General features: G+C 40.8%; 1 protein-coding gene across 3 annotated transcripts in view; it reads left to right on the top strand.

Annotated features, from left to right (window-relative positions):
• The window catches only part of LOC118800553 (NLR family CARD domain-containing protein 3-like), a 35,813-nt gene extending 28,916 nt beyond the window's left edge, over positions 1 to 6,897 (top strand). For all 3 annotated transcript variants that reach the window (XM_036560819.1, XM_036560817.1, XM_036560818.1), the window contains 3 exons: positions 661 to 834; positions 6,094 to 6,140; positions 6,323 to 6,897. In XM_036560819.1, coding sequence (XP_036416712.1) covers positions 661 to 834; positions 6,094 to 6,140; positions 6,323 to 6,861 — 760 coding nt within the window. In that variant the 3' untranslated portion in view covers positions 6,862 to 6,897. The remainder of the gene's footprint in view (positions 1 to 660; positions 835 to 6,093; positions 6,141 to 6,322) is intronic.
• Positions 6,898 to 21,531: the final 14,634 nt, after the last annotated feature.

The raw sequence follows: 21,531 nt of genomic DNA, 5'->3' as shown, positions 1-21,531 counted from the left end.
AAATTCCACAAAGCCTTATAAAGTCTGTTCATCTAACGATTATTGAATTTGTTAAAAAATTACAATGACAGCACCTTTAGTCTAAAACCAGGACTGAATAATAATAGATCCCTTAAATCTAAGATCGTTTTTCAAAATTAAATAATTACTGATCATGGTTTTGATGCTCTACGCCTCACAGAAATGTGGATTATCTAAACAGTTCCTACTGGATTCTTTTTTTCCTTTTCCTTGATATTCAGTGTTGTATATTAACTGTAAAATCGTATCCTTTATTCATATTGCTCTTTTTATATTATTGTTTTCTTACCTGCGGTGGATGTAAGAAGGATGGGTTTACCTATTGAATCTTGGTTCCTCTCAAGATTTCTTCCTTTTGCTCTTAGGGTGTTTATTCTTGCCCCTGTCACCTTTGGTGATGCTCACTGGGGTTTGGACCCATGTTAAGCCTCTTTGTAGTAGTTCCTATTGTAAAAATCACTTTGTAAATTTTGACTTCAATTGACTGAAGAAAAATATGAAATGTAAAATGTGAAGCAGTCAGTTTATCAAGTTGTAATTTTATCATGTTCATTATCAGAGTGTTGATGTACTGTACTGCAGTTGGTTTATAGCTGTATGTAAATACCATCTGTCCCTCTTTTTTCTTCCTTTCTGCAGGTTGTCTTTTTGTATGGTTACAGTTAAAGGCTGTTCTTCTCTGGCTTCTGCTCTGAAATCAAACCCCTCCCATCTGAGAGAACTGGATCTGACCTATAATCACCCAGGAGAGTCTGGAGTGAAGCTGCTCTCTGATCTACTGGAGGATCCACACTGTAAACTGGAGAAACTACAGTGAGTTACTGACTTACTGTCTTTAGACACAGACTGACTTCTATTGTGTTTATATATATATATATATATATATATATATAGAGAGAGAGAGAGAGAGAGAGACAGTGGAGGAAATAAGTATTTGATCCCCCACTGATTTTGAAAGTTTCGTACTCTGAAAAATAATTAAACAGTCTATGATTTTTATGGTAGCTTCATTTTAACAGTGAGAGATGGAATATCAAAAAGAAAATCTAGAAAATTAAATGATTAAAAAATAATAATTTGCATTTAATTGAGGGAAATAAGTATTTGATCCCCTAAAAACCATGACTAATGTTGGCTCCCACAGACCACTGACACACCTCAGTGAAGTCGTTGCCTGCATTAGAGACACCTGTCCCAAATTGTCACCTGTATAAAAGGCCATCTGCCAACAGACTCAGTGACACTCCAACATCTCCACCATGGGCAAGACTAAAGAGCTGTCTAAAGATGTCAGGGACAAAATTGTTGACCTATACAAGGCTGGAATGGGCTACAAAGCCATAAGTAAGAAGCTGGATGAGAAGGTGACAACTGTTGGTGCAATTATTTGGAAGTGGAAGAAGTACAACATTACTGTCAATCGACCTAGGCCCAGAGCTCCATGCAAGATATCACCTCGTGGAGTCTCATTGATCATGAGAAAGGCTAAAAATCAGCCAAGAACTACACGGGAAGAGCTGGTTAATGATCTCAAGGCAGCTGGGACCACAGTCTCCAAAAAAAACACTGGTAATACACTGAGACGTAATGGTTTAAAATCCTGCAGTGCACGCCAGGTTCCTCTGCTCAAGAAGGCTCACATCCAGGCCCGCCTCAAGTTTGCCAATGAACATATTAATGACTCCGAGAGAGACTGGGAGAAGGTGCTGTGGTCAGATGATACCAAAATTGAGCTCTTTGGCCTCAACTCAACGTGTTTGGAGGAAGAAAAATACAGAATATGACCCTAAGAACACCATCCCCACCGTCAAGCATGGTGGTGGAAGCATTATGTTTTGGGGGTGTTTTTCTTCTATGGGCACAGGCCAACTTCACTGCATCGACGGGAAGATGAACGGGGCCATGTATCGCGAAATCCTGGGTGACAACCTCCTTGCCTCCGCCAGGGCGCTGAAAATGGGTCGTGGATGGGTCTTCCAGCATGACAACGACCCAAAACATACAGCCAAGGAAACAAAGGAGTGGCTCCATAAGAAGCATATCAAGGTCATGGAATGGCCTAGCCAGTCTCCTGACCTCAATCCCATAGAAAATCTATGGAGAGAGCTGAAGCTTCGCGTTTCCAAATGCATGCCTAAAAACCTTAAGTATTTGGAGATGATCTGCAGAGAGGAGTGGGCAAAAATTACTCCTGAAATGTGTGCAAACCTTATAAAAAACTACAAGAAATGTCTGACTGCTGTGCTTGCCAACAAGGGTTTTGCCACCAAGTATTAAATGATGTTTTACTAGGGGGTCAAATACTTATTTCCTTCAATGAAATTCAAATTAATTTTTATTTCTCATTTCATGTAATTTTCTTAGTTTTTTCTTTTGATATTCTATGTGTCACTGTTAAAATGAAGCTGGCATAAAATTATGAGACGTTTCATTTATTTTTTTTGCATTAAAACTTTTAAAGTCAGTGGGGGATCAAATACTTATTTCCTCCACTGTGTATATAAATATATATATATACACACACATTACTGACTGGAATGTTTTCCTGTAGATGGTGAATTGTTGTACCCTGAACATGACTATAACTAGCATTAGGACACTGAGCTCCATTGCTTGGTAATTTTGGAAGAGACCTCCCATATTGGTTTTAATTGCAGTAGCTGCTCAATTTATGCTGCAAGCATAATTAGCTATACTAGTGATCAAATTAATGTTAACATTAGTTAAAGTTGTTGTTTTTCCTGCTCATAACATAAAACCAGCAAGAGAAAGTTCACTGTTAACTAACACACTGATGGTAAAGTAACATCCAATATAATTAATAAATCAGCAGAAACATCAGGCTTGTCACGCTTCGGGGTTCTCCTCCCTTGCCTAGCACGCTCCAGGACTCCTTTTCCCATAACTCCAGTCCCGATGACGTCATCTATTCCTCCAATCACACGCAACTGCCTTGTTCTCAGTCACCTGAATTCTAATTCGATTCACCTGTGTTTGTGTTTGTCTCAGGCTTTAAATAGCCCTTGGTTTGCTCTCCTCATTGCGAGGTATTGCCATTTCACTGGACTACTGAGCGTTATTTCTCTACTTGTGCCTTGAACCTTTTGACCGTTTTTGGATTTTGTCCTTTTGGATTTCCCCTTCTGCTCTGTTTGCCTGTATGGTTTGTCTATTCCAGTTTTTGACTCTTGCTTGGTTTTTGATATTGGTTTTGCCCTGAGATTGTGTTTTACACGTTCCACAGTTCTACAGAGTTCCATTCTGACACCTCTCTCATTAAACAGACTTTCATTTTTAAGATCTGCAAGTGTCTTCTTGTGTTTGTGCAGTGTTACAAGGCTGTATTATGTGTGTTTAACTGTATGAGAAGCGGACCTTCCTGTTAGCTAAAGTTTACTACTGACAGACCTTTATAAGGTATTTTTAACAGCTTTTTCAGTTAGCAGTGAGGACTGAGAACCAAGAGAGTCAAAGAGACAAGCACAGAGAGAGAGAGAGAGAGAGAGAGAGAGAGAGAGAGAGAGAGAGAGAGAGAGAGCGATGGGCGTAAACATGCATTTTCAGCTGAAAATAAATTATTTAATAATTAATTAATAAAACTAAGCAGTGTGAATCGAGTCAGTTCATTGAATCTGTTCATATAACAGACAGCAGTTTATGAATGAATGGAGGGATGGGAAATGAACAAATAAACAGCAAATGTACCTCACATTTATGGATGTTTAAAAGTTTATTTATTTTATTTAATGTATATTTGAATACAATAATAATAATAATAATAATATTAATAATAATCACTAGAACATTGCATTTCCTGAAGAAAATACAGAGTGATTGTGCAGCTGAAGCTTGTTTCTAGGTGGTTGCTAAGGTGTTTCTAGCCAGCTGCTGTGGTATGAGGGGTGTGTACTGAGTGGTTTGTTAGAGGGTTGCCACATAGTTGGTTGTTGTTATAAAAAATGAATGGGAGTCTATGGGAGTCTGTGGGAGGAACGAGGGATGAATACACACAGAGGAGTGCAGGTCAGTACAGCTGAGGATTAGAGCTTGGAGACCTGCCCTGAGTGAGGACACAGTCTGGTGGCTGTCAGTCAAAGGAAGGTATAGGGCTTATTTGTGGGTAAAAGTGAATGGATGTAAAAGGGAGGAACGAGGGATGAGAAAAAAATAACAAACAGAGTGAGAACAACATTGAATTTGTGCTCAGGGGACGGCCCTGAGATAGTATATGTGAACAGTGTCTTCGGTCGAGCAGAAGGACAGTAGCTGGACTTGCGGGTGATTACCCCATTCATTCGTATGGAAAAAAAAACGTAATTTAACGAAGATTGTACGAAAACCATACGATCAAAAAGCTGTATAAGCAAACCATTCCTGATCAGACTGAATATTACAGAGTTAGACCGGTTTTGATATTTTAAAAAACTGCGGGATGAGTTAGACGACAAATATCTGGTAGAGAAATAAGAAAAAAAAAGAATAATAAGTAGAAGAATATAAATGGGATAACAAGAGTGTTGCACATTATTATATCACTACTACTACTATGACGAATAATAATAATAATGATAATACATTTTATAAATAATATTAAATTTATTAATCAAATTAATGCTAAGATTTGTCTGAAAACACTAAAATCTTAAAATGCTAAATTTCTTTCAAAATATTTCTATTTTTAGTAAAAAACAAATTATTTTTGTTTAGTGTCATTAACTTAAACATCATTAACAGTAACTTTTAAAAATTATATATCATAACAGCATATTTAATTTAAAATGGTAAATGTAAATAACTGTGTTCTCCAGCCTGTATATCTGTTGATGGTGTTGAACATTCTCTACATCTGTAAGATCACAGAGATCTTACAGTTTTTCAGGGTTAAAACCTCCAGCCTGACAGACACAACTTAAATACTGAGTTTAACTTCTTACAGAACAACAGAACTGAGCTGAATATTAACTGGCTTCACTGTTAAAAGTGGAACACAGCAGAAGTTGATCTGAACTGTTTTTCAGCTTGGAATTACAAATATTGATTTTGATCATTTGAAGTTTTATTTACTTTGAATTGCTTTGTTCATTGTGTTTATTTGAGTTATAAATTTAGCTTGTTTAACCAAATTTCATGTGAATAAATTATGACAAAATATTAATATATTCTTCTTTCATTGAATATGAACTTTGCGTCATGTTTGTAAATGATTTTTGTAAAATGTAGGTTTTGTGTAGATTTTCAATGAAATCTTTGAGTTATTAATAATGTTTAAAGAATTTTTAATCCATTATTTTATCAAAATACACTACCTACAACTACACTAATTTCATTACCTTCAAACTTTTACTTGAATAAAAGCAGCTTTGATTCATATAAAACATGATAGATTAATATGACTATGATTCTGAAAAAGATGTATTTAATTATACACACACAATAAAAATATACAATAAAACAGTAAACACTGAAAACATTACAGATTAATCTTTATAAAATTCCAGAACGTCTCTGTCCTTTAAAAGAAGTAAAATATTCCATTTCCTGTTATGAATATACTGTTCAGAACTTCTTACAGTGAGTTCAGTATATGTAATGTGCAGCGTAACTCCAGAGAAACTCGATTAAATGTTACTTTTATATCTTTTTGTTAAGCTTTGTTTAAATATCTAACGATAGTTCACTGTATTAATGTGAAGACCGTGATGTGGAGCAGCAGTGTTCTGTAAACTGGTAATGGAGCTAAAGTGCTTAAATATCTAACGACCAACCATGACGTTCAACTTTATTCCCTTGTGTAATGATTAAACATGACTGTCTATCAGCATCTCACAGCAGCAGCAGCTCAGAAGTGCAGCTTTCCGTACAGATAGTCTGTATTACCAGCTTTAATAATAATAATAATAACAATAATAATAATAATAATAATAATAATAATTGGTCTAATGACTTTAGTGTTATCTGAACTGTAAGGTCTGAAGGGTGTTTTATGCTGCAATGATCTGTTTTAGTCTTTAGTTTAGTTTTGATTTGATATGAAGTTTAATGAATGTATAAATGTGTGTGTTTGTTCTTCAGGGTGGATCATGGAGGGAAGATCAGGATCAAACCAGGACCACAGAAATGTAACACAAACACACACTATACACACACACACACACACACAATGTACAAACACACACAAATAAACTGTTTTTTTTTTGTGCTGCTCTAATCTGTGTGTGTATGTGTGTCGGTGTGTATCTTTGTGTATGTATCTGTATCTGTATCTGTGTGTGTGTGTGTGTCTGTGTGTGTATGTGTACAGATGCTGTTGATCTCACTCTGGATCCAAACACAGTGAACAGTCGTCTCTCTCTGTCTGAGAGGAACAGAAAGGTGGAGAATGTGGGAGAAGATCAGTCGTATCCAGATCATCCAGACAGATTTGATCACAGGTCTCAGGTTCTGAATGTGGAGAGTCTGACTGGACGCTGTTACTGGGAGGTTCAGTGGAGCGGATCGGTTTATATATCAGTATCATACAGAGGAATCAGGAGGAAAGGAGACGGTTGTGACTGTAGGTTTGGATTCAGTAAACACTCCTGGAGTCTGATCTGTTCTAATAACAGATGCTCTCTCTTTCACAATAATCAGGAAACTGTCCTACCTGCCCCCCCCTCCCCCTCTAAGAGAGTAGGAGTGTATCTGGACTGGGGGTCCAGCACTCTGTCCTTCTACACCATCTCGCCTAACACACACACACTGACCCACCTACACACACTCACCACCACATTCACTGAACCGCTCTACGCTGGATTCTATATTCATAATGAATCCTCAGTGAGTTTGTGTGAGATAGAATAATCTCTACAGAGAGAGAGAGAGAGAGAGAGAGAGAGAGAGAGACAAAGAGAGAGACAGTGAGAGAGAGAGACAAAGCGAGAGAGAGAGACAGACAGTCAGAGAGAAAGACAGAGAGAGAGAGACAGACAGAGAGAGAGAGAGAGAGACAGAGAGAGAAACATAGTGAGAGAGAGAGAGAGAGACAGAGAGAGAAACATAGTGAGAGAGAGAGAGAGAGACAAAGCGAGAGAGAGAAACAGATACAGTGAGAGTGAGAAAGACAGAGAGAGGCAGACAGAGAGAGAGACAGGGAGACAAAGTGAGACAGAGAGACAGACAGAGAGAGACAGAGACAGTGAGAGAGAGAGAGAGACTGTAAAATGTTGAAAAATGTCTTTGATGTTTATCTTTTTGATCTCACTCTGTAAATATGAGAGAAATCAAATCTTTCTGTGTTTAAATCATTCTGATTAAATAAAGAGTATAAAATAACCTGTGTTCTCTGTTTTATCTAGAACGTGAGTCCAGATAAAGATTCCCTAAACAGAACTCTGATTCCGTTAGTCTGATTTCTGATGATGCTACTGTTTTTCTCAGACCAGTTCATTTATCCCTTTCAGACACACACAGAGAATTTCTTTCACTGTACTAAATTTGTTGATCAGAACAAGTTACAGACCATTAAACTCAAACAGAGTCTGGGGGAATATTTTAGGTTCAGGGTCAAAGGTCATTTCTGAGGTGATGCACTAAGTGGTGCTAACTATATCATTTACATTGTTCATTTAACGCTGAGCTCGTTCTGTGATTTCATTCTCATTTTTAGTGATGGAGATCAAATTGGTTCTTTGTCTGGTTCTCAGCCCAGCTTTGCTCTCTGTGCTCATCCATTCTGTGCAATGCAGACGCCTCTTAGTGCTGCACTCAGCACAGCGTCTTGATGAGCTTCACACTGGGAGATGAGCAGCTTCAGATCTGTGTTTCTCCTTGATGTGGATGGTTTGTGGTCAGAGGTGTAAGTAACGAATTACATTTTCTCTCGTTACTGTAATTGAGTACAGTTTTCCCTGTAACGGTACTTTTTGGAGTAGAATTAAATCAGAGTACTTTTACTCCACTTGAGTTCATTTTTACTGAAATACTTTTACTTCACTACTTTAATCTTCATAACGTTACAGAGTAAAAATAAATGATGAGCACAGCTCAGAAAACAGTAAGAAGGACGTGCGGTTAAATTTAAAAGATCCACCAATCGAAAAAACAGCAGCTCCGGCAGGAAAAACACTACAGAGATGACCAGTTTAGTGGAGAAGGACAGAGGAGAACTGAACCAGCAAACAGGAGGAACTGACCATCCAAACGGTCATCTGTGTTCATTTAACATGAACTAAAGAAAACGGCGTTATTATCAGCGGCCGAACACGAAACCTGCTGAGATCCGCTCTCACAGCTCCACTCCAGCCTGAGGCAGCGTTAGCCGAGCGAGCTGATCCGAGCTGAACAGGTACTGTGTTCACGGGTTTCTTCTGTCTTTATAAAGATTCTGTTTATTAAACTTTAAATCTGCTGCGTTTATTTTATCACAAGTGCCTCTCAGACACTTTAGTGAACAGGTGTCGCCCACAGCCTGCAGTTCATCCGTTTATACAGCCTAGTTTAGCTGCTGTTTGGAGATCAATCCCAGATAGCAGACAGTTCTGGGCCGATTCTGGCTCACATCCGCGAGTGTTGGTTGAGTTCCGGATAGATATTAGGCATGTGGGCCACAACTGGGCCAGATGCTGGACAGCTGTGTAAGGTTTTGACTCATATTTACGTTTAAGGGCCAATTCTGGTATGAGTGTTGTGGCCCAACAATGTGGTTGATGGAAAAGGGCCACAGCACAATTAAGTTGCGGCAGATTCGTGCTCGGTTGATTTACACCTCATTTACTTTTGGCCCAAGTCTGGCATGTCATAAGTGGTCCACTGCAATAGTAGACCTTTCTGGGCCGATTCTGGCTTACATACGCAAGTGTTGGTTGACTTCAGGGTGGATATTAGGCATGTGGGCTTAGATTATTTATTATGTTACTATAGGTTATGTAATTAACAAAAAACATACATTGCTTGTTTTATCTTGTGTATTCAGTAGCCTTTGTGTGTTTGCTTTTGTGCATCAGTATTTTTTCTACTTTGAAAATGTTTATAATTGTGATACACAATAAACAGTCTGAATATATTCTAAATGTTTTTGCTTTTTGTTTTGTTTAAGGGATTCTGCACTGGTAAAAATTAATGTATACCCACGTAAGCTCATGATGGAGCCAATTTCTAAACCCACCTCTTACTGAACTGGGATCCAATGCAAATCCCAGAAAGGGTCCATGTTTAACATAATATAGAATAAAATCATGCATTTAAAATCATTAGTGATACAGCAGATTCTCCAGTTTTGTATTTGTGTGCTAAAAAAAACTTTAGTAATTACTGCATACAGAATCAGAAAAAGTAGCTGTTGATCAAGCTAAATTGCAAAACAGCGTCACATACACAGTTGGCTTGATCTCAGGAATGTATGTATTTTATAAAGACATACTGAATGGGTTGACACCTATGTTTTAGGGACATACGTAACTGTTTTCATTCCACAGACTGCTTATAATATTATAATTATAAAGTATAATTTTTCAGACATTTTTGTCATCGTTGATGTAAAATAAAATGTCTGAGAAATTACATTCTAAACCCACTGAAACAGAGCTCCAAGGAAGATGTAAAATGTAGCCTCTATTTAAGTGGCCTCTCCACTTGGCTCAAGAATTTTTCATCCGCCACTGTTTAGAATGAATGCAGAAATATTGTGAGAAATGTATTTATGAATGTGGAAAATATTATATTTTTTGACAAAAGGCAGATGGTCTGCGGAACGACCAGCAGTATATGTCCTTGAAGATGTACACACAAAGACTGCAGATAATGACCTGTCACAAAGGTGAAGCTTTCTGTTTTTACTTATTTAACCAAAATCAACATGGAGTTTTCATTCTGAAATGGCTTTTGTCAACACTTACCGATTATTAGGAAGAAATATTACTAATATTTTGCATGTTCTGCAATAAATGAGTGTGGCATCCTGCAAGGCCACTTCCAGGCTGGGGACAAAGGTGGGTGGTCAGCTGTAACTGTGTGCCATATATGAGCCAGAACTGGCCCACACCTTTTAAATATGGTCACTTTACAGTGTGTGGGCCAGATCTGGACCACAGCCATTAAACTTGCACACATTACAGTACATGGGCCAGAGCTGGGCCAGATCCCTTGGTTGTACTCACTTTACAGTACGTGGGCCAGATCTGGGCCACATCTGTTAGTTCTACTCACTTTACAGTATATGGGCCAGAGCTGGGCCACATCCATTAGTTATACTAATTTTATAGTGTGTGGGCCTCATCTAGGCCGCATCCATTAGTTCTTCTCGTTTTACAGTATATGGGCCAGATCTGGGCTGGGGACCCAGCCAGAATTGGGCCAGAACTCAACCAAGGATGTGGGCCAGATAAATTTTGCTAACTGAGATGGTTGTTTACGGCTGAGAGACAAGAAATCTAGTCTAATACGCTTTTTCATCAACTCTGGACAGAAATTCTGTCACGCTGTCGATCCTTAAGCTGACTGGCCTGATATGATCCCTCCTCAACTCCCCGACCCCCCCCCTTTCTCTCTCTCTCTCTCTCTCTCTCTCTCTCTCTGTTTCTCTGTTTCTCTCTCTCTCTCTCTCTCTCTCTCTCTCTCTCTTTCTCTCTCTCTCTCTCTCTGTCTCGCGCTCTCTCTCTCTCTCTCTCTCTGCGCATGCGCGGGTGTGAGCGGTGGAGTGAGCGGAGCGTGGTGAGTATGAGTGCGAGTAGTTGGCGTTGTGCCAAAACTTTTTTTCTGTTAGTTCATGAGTTTCATTGTGTTTCTGAGGTTGTTTGTGTGAGTGTGTGTGTGTGTGTGTGTGTGTGTGTGAGTAATTGAGTGTACAAGTGCGTGTGTGAGCTGTAGCTGCGTGTGGAGGGTCTGCTGCCGGTGTTTTCACCGGGAGTGGCGTCTCTGAGCAGCGTGTATGAGAGCCTGACTCGCAGGCACGGGGTGAAAGTGGTGTGCAGGGTGAGTGTGGAGGAGTGCAGGGTGAGTGTGGAGGAGTGCTGCCTGGCTGCAGGGACCGCAGTGGGCCACTCCAACATCGTCTCTGCCTCCCGTATGAACAGCGCTGTTGTGCTGTTTATGAAAACGGTGGAACTCGCTAATGATCTGGTTCAGAGTGGTGTCATTATTAACAGTCAGCTGACTCCGGTCTTGCCCCTTAGCACCCCCTCTAAAAAGATTATTCTGTCTAACCTGCCCCCCTTCATTAAGGACAAGCTTATTGCTCGTGAACTGTCCCAGTATGGAAAACTTGTTACTTGTGTAAACATGTGTGTTTTGTCCCTGTTTCGGACTGGCCCTCGCCATCACAGTTTTATGCCCTCTTATAAATTTAATGAGTGACATTAAGATTACTACTCTAAATATAAATGGGGCGAGAGACGGTGGGAAGAGGGCAATGTTCTATGAGCTGGCGAAACAGAAGCGTGCTGATGTGTTCTTTCTCCAGGAAACACACAGTGATGGTGATAACGCTGTAGATTGGGCTAAAGAGTGGGAATGTGTGTGAACTCTTAGAGGCTCATGACCTGTGTGACATATGGAGAACTTTACATGGTAACCAAAGACTGTACACGTGGACACACTGTAGGGATAATGCCCTCTCATTGGCCAGACTTGATCGGTTTTACAGTTTTAGACATCATTTGTCTGTTTTTATGAAGTGTTTTATTTCTCCTGTTGGTTTCTCTGATCATTGTATGGTTCAGTGTACTGTTAAAAATTGGAACGTTAAGCTTGTGCATACTGGCATTTTAATACTGCACTTTTAGAGGACGTTAATTTTAATCTTTTAATTCATTACAACAGTGGTGGGATGTAGCAAAGGTACAAATTAAAGTGTTCTGCCAACAGTACACTTTCAATGTCACTAGGGACATAATCAGATCTTTAAAAGCACTGGATATTGAAATAGTGGCACTCCAGTGTTTGGGGGAGGCCACAGGAGATCAAGAGCATATTAAAGCTCTTAAAAGAAAAAAAGCTGCGTCAGCTGACCTGCTGGGCATTACAGCACAGGGGGCGCTGGTCCGTTCACGTTTCCGGAATGTGACGGAACTGGATGCTCCTTCAAAGTTCTTCTTCAGTCTAGAGCGCAAAAACGGACAGAAAAGGTTTATGCATGCTGGGCGGTCTGAATCAGGGGATCTCGTTTCTGAGCCTTCTGAAATTCTCCAGCAGACAGTCAGCTTTTTCTCTAAGCCGTTTGAGAGCGAGCAGGCCTGTTCCCAGGAGGTGGAGGAGAGGTTCTTCCCGCTGCAGGCCAGAATCACGCAGCAGTCTGCCACCCTGCTTGATGCTGAGCTCTCCTCTCAGGGTATGGAAAACGGCCAGGCACCAGGGATTGATGGTCTCCCTGTGGAATTTACAAGGCATTTTGGTCTATATTGGGTCAGGATGTGCTTGAAGTGCTCCAGGTCAGTGTACAGGAAGGAAAACTTCCTCTGAGCTGCAGGAGAGCTGTCCTGACCTTGCTGCCGAAAAAAGGAGACCTAACGGTGCTGAAGAACTGGTGCCCTGTGGCATTGCTGTGCACAGACTGCAAGTTGCTCTCTAAAGCGTTAGCCTCTAGACTGGGGAAGGTGATGGAGCAGGTGGTACATCTTGACCAGATGTACTGTGTGCCTGGTAGGTCTATTTTTGATAATATTTATTTAATTCTGGATGTTTTGGACGTCTTCAGGCTATTGGGCTTGAGGACTGGTCTTATTTTCTTAGACCAGGAAAAGGCTTTTGACTGGGTTGAACATGCATATTTGTGGAAAGTTCTGAAGAACTTTGGGTTCAACCCAGGTTTTATAGCTTTGAGCTAAGGTTTTGTACAGTGACATTGAGAGTGTACTCAAGGTTAACAGTGGTTTATGTGCTCCTTCTAAAGTTCACAGAGGCATCAGACAGGGCTGTGCTCTCTCTGGAATGTTGTACTCGTTATCAATTGAGCCTCTGTTCTGCCAGCTGAGACAGAAGCTCTCTGGCCTTAGGGTACCAGCCTGCAGCACACCTGTCTGTGTTTCGGCCTATGCGGACGACCTAGTGGTTTTAATCAGCTCACAGAGAGATGTGGACATTTTAGTGGATGTTTTAAATGATTTTAGGATTTTATCATTAGTTAAAGTGAACTGGAGTAAAAGTGAAGCTGTTTTAGTGGGGGAATGGAATAGTGGGGAACCTACACTGCCTGGATTGTCATGGAGGACAGGTGGGTTTAAATATCTTGGAGTGTATTTGGGGGACAGTGAGTGTGCGAAGCAAAACTGGGAGAGCACCACTGAGACAGTGAAGGGACGTCTGAGCAGATGGACTTGGCTAGTGCCTCAGCTGTCTTATCGGGGATGGGTTCTCATTGTCAATAACCTTGCTGCTTCCTTTTTATGGCACAAATTGGCTTGTGTAGATCCCCCACCAAATCTTCTTGCTGACCTGCAGGCACTGCTAGTGGACTTTTTTTGGGACAGATTGCACTGGTTACTGCAGACCGTCCTCTATCTACCCAAAGAAGAAGGAGGACAAGGGCTGGTTCACTTAGCCAGCAGGACTGCTGCCTTTCGCCTCCAGTTCATTCAGAGACTCCTGAGTGGCCCTAAAGACTTGTTATGGAGAGGTGGCATGCAGGATTTTACATACTGTTGGGAGTATGGGTCTGGACAGAGCTCTATTTTTTATGAGCTCTAAGGCACTGGACATTGCTGGCCTGCCTGTTTTATCATGGACTTTTTAGAATTTGGAGTTTTTTTAGCATGTCTGGACTAAGCAGCACCTCTTTACACTGGCTTCTGGAGGAACCTGTTGTTTATGGGTCTCGGCTGGACATATCAAGCAAAACGTCCTCCGCACTGGTCAGCGTTCTGGTTTTCTCCAACATGTTTACCCTCCGTCAGCTGGAGGAAGTTGCAGGACCTGGTCTGGACTGTGTGGAGGACCTGGCGGTGCGCTTGGGAGTAAGGTGTTGCGTGTTGTGGCCAAACTCCTGCAGTGCTGGAGGTCAGTGCTGTCCTCTGAGGAACGTGCACTGATAAAGAACTATGGTGCAGGAGTGCTCAGCCCAGATGAGGATGACCCCTTCCCCAAGGTTACCATCGATCCTGACCTGCAGGACTGTCAGGGCGCCATCGTGGACCATAAAAAGGAGCTGAGCATGGACCTGAGTTCAGTCTCTGGCAAGCTGCTTTACACAGCCTGTGTGAAAGTTTTTAACAGAAAGACTGGAGAACAGAGCTGATACGCCGTGGTGAGATGCTCTGGGCCTCGCTGACAGGGTAAAGCCACAATGGAGAGCACTGTATAAACCACCGTTAACCAAAAGAGTGGCAGATTTACAGTGGAGGATTTTACATGGCATTGTTTCTGTTAACTCTTTTATTTCTGTTTTAAATCCAGAGGTCACTCCGGAATGTCCTTTTTGTTTTAAGAGGGAAACGGTGTTTCATGCTTTTATGGACTGTTTTAGGCTACGTCCCCTTTTGACATTTTAAAGACTGTGTTTATGTCTTTTAATGTGATTTTTACAGCTCATACTTTTATCCTTGGTTTTAAACATGTCCAGAGAGAGAGGTTCAAGTGCCAGTTGCTTAATTTTATTCTTGGGCAGGCCAAACTGGCAGTGTACATAAGTCGGAAAAATCGTGTGGCACAGGCAGCTGACTCTGACGTAGTGAGAACCTTCTCTAGACTGGTCAAATCAAGGGTTCTAATTGATTTTAACTATTATAAGTGCATGTCTGACCTGGAGACTTTTAAAGTGGTGTGGTGCTGTGGGGAGGCGGTGTGCTCGGTTTTAGACAACGAACTTTGCTTTGCAACTGATTTTAATTACTGAAAACTGAAGTTTGCTTTTATGTATTTATTTCTCTATTTATGGATTTATTTATTAAGCAAGCTGTTTGTTTTTATGCGCTGGTTTGAGGGTGGAAATTGCCTGATGTGACTTTTACACACCGTAGCGAGACGTGGTTACAATAAAGTGTTGTTAAAGGTCAAAAGTCAAAAGTCTCTCTCTGTCTCTCTTTCTTCTCTCTCTCTCTCTGTCTCTCTCTCTCTGTCTCTCTCTCTCTCTCTGTCTCTCTCTCTCTGTCTGTCTCTGTCTGTCTCTCTCTCTCTCTCTCTCTGTCTGTCTATCTGTCTCTCTCTCTCTGTCTCTCTCTCTCTCTCTCTCTGTCTTGGTGTTTGTCTGTAACTGTGAGAGTCTGTGTAGCTGTTTAACTGTGAAATGCAGTAATAATGTCTGGTTCTGTATGAAGTGATCAGCATGATTTCCAGTGAAATATATTACAGTAAAATCAAAGCTGGGTAATTTGCTGATGTTGCTGCTGATTTTAATGGTGTAAATGTTCTGAATAGATATCAGTGAAAATATACAGTGTGAACGCTGTGAATGTGTTTACTGTCTGTAGAGGTTCACACCTATTAACGTAAGCTAGAGTCCAGGGAGCTGATGGGCAGCAGGACTCTAAAATCACTAAAACTACATTATTAATTAGCACACTAGGTGTGATCTACTCATAATTTTGACTGTTTATTTCTTTTAAATGAACTTCATTAAACAGTAACAACCTCCAGACCGTCTTTCAGTGATTCTAAAATACTTTATTGGAAACAGATAAACTAAGTTTTATATAATCATCTAACCATGAAATGCATGCAGTGTAATGTAAACCTTGTTCCTTACTCAACTCACAGAAAGGTGTGTAGATGTGCTCTAGCAGAGCGAACTGTGATCAGTCTCAGCTCTCAGAATGTGTACTTGTACTTGAGTAGGGATTTTCAGTACTCTTTACACCTCTGTTTGTGGTGAGGGAGCTCAGCCTGTCTTGCTCTCCTCTCAGCTACAGTCTTCAGTCTTCATTAGAATTCGTCTGGGCTTCACTAAACCTGTTACCACAGAGCAGCGGAAGTCCTTCAAGGTGGAAACTGCTTGCTTTACAGAATGTGTGCATTTACAGCTGGACCACTGTCCTGGACACTTTCACTACCTCTGTCACTTTTATTTCCCTGGATTCCATAACTGCCCTGATCTCCCCCATAATCCTTTTCACTGCTCTCACTCTCACTGCATGAAGAATCTGATGGAATGGCTTCTACAACAGTCTTACTACCTCCTCAGCACTCATTTAGGTTTTCCCATGATGCCCTGTAAGATACAGTATAAATCAGATTAGCTCTGTAGTTTTGAATAAAGAAACAAATAACACAATGTTGTCCTACAGGCACAATGTCTTTCACCATTTTATCATGTGATGATGTGTCTGCCCTAAATGCACTGTGGTCACTCTGGGTAACCACCAGTTTTTAGCCATGCAACCATCTCCTTCATATATACACCGATTAGGCATAACATTATGACCACCTTCTTGTTTCTACACTCATTGTCCATTTTATTATATTTATATATTATTTACTTTAGTTGTTATTTTGTAAATTCTCTCTCTACAGCATGTTATCTACAATTAAAAACTACAACCATACATACAAAACCAACCTGGATCACCTGGTTAGCAGTTTTTCAGGCTCCTCCAACAACCATGCAAACCCAGCATTGTAGAAAAACTACAGTTCTTACATCACTTCCTATGCACTATTTTTAACTGTCCCCAGAACAACATTAAACACTTTCAGAAAATATAAAGGTTCCCTCTTTGAACACAAATTGAGAAATGAGAAAAACCAAGGTGGTTTCTCACACTGACCACTGTGTCTTATCAGAAGGCCATTAGATATCGGATCAATAGTTCTTTATTATCCAGTCCATTGATTACTTCTCAGCTGAAAACCAAACTGAAAGAGATTCTCAAACTGAGTTTGGAAAGCAGTTAAAATCCACAGACTACATGGGAAGATACAGAATGTTTTATTAGAGTTTATTTTGTTTCATTTTCATCATATAATAACACTTTACATTACACAAGACTTTCTGAACTAGAAGATGAAATCAAGACTTTAGAATGTAAACAAATGTCCAGTTTGTCTGAAGACAGGGCTCGTCTGATTACTACACTAAGAAGAGAGAACAACACACGACCATGACATAAAGCAGAGTTTATTTTACAGCGTATCACGCAGCTCTACTGTGCTGATGGGGAAAGACTCTTACACTGAAACATAATGAACCCAAAGCTAATATCACTGCAGTTAAGAGTAAAGATGGGCAAGCAGTTACAAACCCACAACTAGTGATGCAGAGAATTCTTACACAGCCTGGACTGACCCTGATTGTCTTTATAACACAGTCCATTTTTAGGTGATTAGTAGTTTCCACTGTGATCAAAATACATCCCTCATTTATTGTTAAAAAGGGGAAGAACCCAATAGAGTGATGGAGATATAGGACGATAAGTTTAATCTGTGCAGACTTAAAAATATACACTAAAATTGTACCTCACGACAAGAGCGGGTTGTAGATAGAGTGATTCATTATGACTGAGCCAGATTCATCAAGGACACCTAGCATCAGATAATCTTCAAAGACTCTCACACATAACAACCAACGCCAAACGCCTTCACTGTGTAGCTGAACACTGCAGACACTTTAGACAAACACAGTACTGAACTGAATTCAACTGAACTGAAGAAGCTAAAACTGGACTGAAATCATGTTATTAATTGATTGTTATGTTTGATTATACCTGAGATCAGTGGAACAATGCACACTTGATTTAACTCTCATTGCCCCGGATTTATTGATTATATCATTATTATTAATTATTCCTAAGGTCAGTGGAGCACTGTACGCTCGATTTGACCCTGAATGACCCTGTCCTATCCTACAGAGAACAGAGGGTAAAGGAGGACAGTCAGTGTGGTCAGTAAAGACTTACAGCTGATAGTGAGAAGTTTATCTAGACTCTCTGACAGAGAGAAACTGTTCACCCCCTGCTGGACATGACGGAACATCTTCACCATCTGCAGCTTCCATTTGTGCCAGAGGGGCGCCAGAGCCACAAGACTGCGCTAAATATCACATTTGCTTTTTCACTGGAGAGAAATCTACTTTGAGTCAAAGACCTGATGACTGGACTAGAACTCAGAATGAAAAATACTGTGTTGTAGGTTAAAGATATGTCATTAGATGTGGAAAAAGCCCTCAACAGGCTAGAATGGCAGTATTTGTGGTCAGTCTTGGAGCAGTTTGGATTTGGGGAAAGTTGTATTTCTTTAGTTAAAATTTTTTATGCAGCACCAAACGCCTGTGTAATGACCGGTACTGTCCAATCCTCTCCATTTCCATTATGCTGTTCTACTAGACAAGGATGCCCGTTATCATCCTTACCTGCTTTAGCAATGGAGCTGCTCAGGCAGTGAGAATTTCTAGGTTAATTTCCCCCATTACTATTGATAAACACAGACATTGTGGTTCCCTCAACACCAACAATGTTTTATTATAGTGATCTGATGCAGATGTTTCCCTTCAACACACACTGAGCCTCTTCAAAACATTTAATGACATCTCTGAGTATAAAATTAATTGGCAAAATCTACACTTATGCCTCTTAAATTTAAACTAGAAACATCCACTACCCATCTGAAGTGACAATGAGTGACAATTTCACTTACTTTGGCATGAAAATTCACCCATTGATGTCTAAAATTATAAAGAATAATTCTAAAAGCATCATATCTAATATTAAACTTGAACTGGAAAGATCTCTCTGTAGGGTCGAATATCTACTGTGGAGATTAATATATTACATCTATTTATTTTTTTTATGCTCCCTGTTTCCTCCACCTTCCTAGCAGATCATTTTGATAGGGTTCATTCTTTACTATGGGGCAGGCAAAGAAAACAGGAATTCATCTAAAACACTACAGAGAGTCAGGCAGTCAGCAGTTTTGTTTTGTTATTTCTGACCTTAAATTGTCCTACTGGGCCTTTCAATTACAGGCAATTCGTACCTGGACCAATCAGGATGTTAAACCTTCATGGTGCTCTATTGAGGCCTTTCTAGTTAGACCTCATACACTTCAAGATCTTCTGTTTATGGGAACAAACCACAAAGGTTCTGCCTGAACATTTGGAGATATAATATTTAACTCAGTAAAAGTGTGGAGAACGTTGGAAAGTTATAGGGGCATCTTGCATAAAATCCACAAGGCAGAACCTTGTAGAATCTGGAACAATTATAATTTGACAGACCATCCCGAACCAAAAACGAAATCTCAAAGAACAGTGTCTAAAATTTATTATGATTTTATAAACATATTCCAAAGACCTCTGCATGTTCTTTATATATGAGGTAAAAAGTGTGAACCTTCTGGTCTCAGCCCAAACTGGACGAGTATCTGGTGTGACTGAACCCACTTCTAAAACATCAGCTCATTAGTTAATCCAATATAAAGCAATTCACATATTATTATACACCTTACAGACATTACAAATCGGGCCTGATTCCCAATTACAGCTGTCAGTTCTGTTCTGGACTCACTTCTGCACTGGCACTTTTCTACACCTGTTCTGGGAATGTGAGCCTATTTCAGACTTTTGGAAACTTGTTAACTCTTCTTTAATGAAAATGTTAAATCTAATTTATTAGTTATTCTCTGGTTTCACTGCAGCTAAAAAAGTCAATTATTCAATTTTGGTTGACTCCTAATTTAATTTACAGAGATTTTGGATTCTTACACTTGACAGAATTGTAACCCTTGAAGGTGAGACTGTGAGGCTGAATAAGACACAATCAAAGACTGTATAAGATTAGACTGAAATGGCGTCTGCTATTGGAAACTTTATATCAGCATTCTCTCGGGTACTTGGACCCCTGGGAGGTCTTTAGTAAACAGAAGGCCTATCTCCTCCCTGTCCATCGACCATACAATTGTGCCATTGACCTCCTCCCAGGTAGTAGTCAGAATTGGGGCAGAATATTATCATGTGGAGTGGAAGGCTATTGAGCACTACATCCAGGAGCTTTAGCCTTGGGCTTCGTATGGCCCTCTACCTTTCCAGCAAGTGCAAGTTTGTGGGGAAGAAGGATGGGGGTCTTTGTCCCTGCATTGACTACCGGGGTCTCAACAAGATTCCCTGCCTCTCAGGACCTTAGTCTTTGAGGCAATGCAGCAGGCCTCAGTTTTTACGAAGCTGGACCTGCTAAGCGCCTACAACCTCATCCGAGTCAGACACGGTGATGAATGGAAGAATGAGTACTTGGTCATGCCTTTTGGACTGATGAATGCCCCGGCCATCTTCCAACGTTACATTAATGAGGTCTTGAGAGAAGCCCTAGGCTCGTGTTCATCTATCTTGATGACATCCTCATCTGTAGCCATTCCTTGGACCAACACATAGCTCACATCAGAAGGGTCCTCCAGCTGCTCCTAGAGAATCATCTCTAGATGAAGCTAGAGAAGTCCCTTTTCCATGGTCCTTCGGTCACCTTCCTTGGGTTTGTGGTCTCCAAGGGCCAACTGAGCATGGATCCAGCCAAGGTTAGGGCGGTTGTGGACTGGCCATGGCCTAAATCTCTCCCCTTGGTGCAGCGCTTTCTGGGTTTTGCTAACTTTGTGGCATTTTATCAACAACTTTAGCACCTTGCCTGCCCCATTAACCACTGTCAGTAAGACATCCACAGGGTGGTTCCTATGGAAGGCTCAAGCCCAGAAAGTTTTTAAGGGAAGCACCACTTGTCCACAGATTTTTGTCCTATAGCTTCCTGACCCTGAACTCCCATTCTTAGTGTTGGTGTAGGGGCATAGGGGCTGTTCTGACCCAGTGCTCTGACCCTGATAGAAGACTGCACACTTGCACCTTCTTCTCACATTACCACTGCAGAGCAAAATTATGATGTTAGGGACCAAGAGCTCTTGGTGGTGAAGCTGACCTTGGAGGAATGGAGGCATGAGCTGGAGGGGGCCAACCACCAATTTCTGGTCAGGACTGACCACAAGAACTTGGCATGCATCCAACAGGCCAAGCATCTTAAACCCTGCCAGGCCAGGTGGGCACTTTCACAGGTTCAAAGAACACCAAACCTGATGCGCTGGCAGTGGGATCCTCAGTCTTCAGAACACAGAATTGACAATTCCTGGGGCACAGATCATGGCTTCTTTACATTGGAGACTGTGATACAAGATGCACTCCAAAGAGAGCCTGACCCGTGTGGGTGGCAATCACATGCTCTGGGCAGAGTTTGCCCACAACACTTTATGGTACAGGTTGCAAGGAACGTCTCTTTTCAGGTACCAGTTTGGGCATGCTCCCTCCATGTTCCCAGAGCAGGAGGCCAGAAAAAAAAAAGATATATTACACAGGTATATTTTATACATTACACATACATCTACTGAGAGAAACTACACAGATCTTCCTCTCAATCAGTCACTTTCCACGGCAGGGATAATTTGTCTCGGCATCCTTGCTTCTTCTTTTCTTACCTTTTCCCACCCTTTCCTTTGTGTTGGGAAATTCATTCTAGTGACAGTTCAATTGGCAGTTCAAATCCTGCTCAGGACTGTACCCTGGGCCTTTTCTTTATTAAGTTTTTTCTTTTCCCTGAGCTGCCGTACTCCCTGGTCCTCAGCAAGCTTGTTCATTTGTATCTT

This window comes from Colossoma macropomum, unplaced genomic scaffold, assembly GCF_904425465.1.
Source record: "Colossoma macropomum unplaced genomic scaffold, Colossoma_macropomum, whole genome shotgun sequence".
Classification (NCBI taxonomy): Eukaryota; Metazoa; Chordata; class Actinopteri; order Characiformes; family Serrasalmidae; genus Colossoma; species Colossoma macropomum.
The sequence above is the reverse complement of the archived record's forward strand: the minus strand, read 5'-3'. Positions and strand labels throughout refer to the sequence as shown.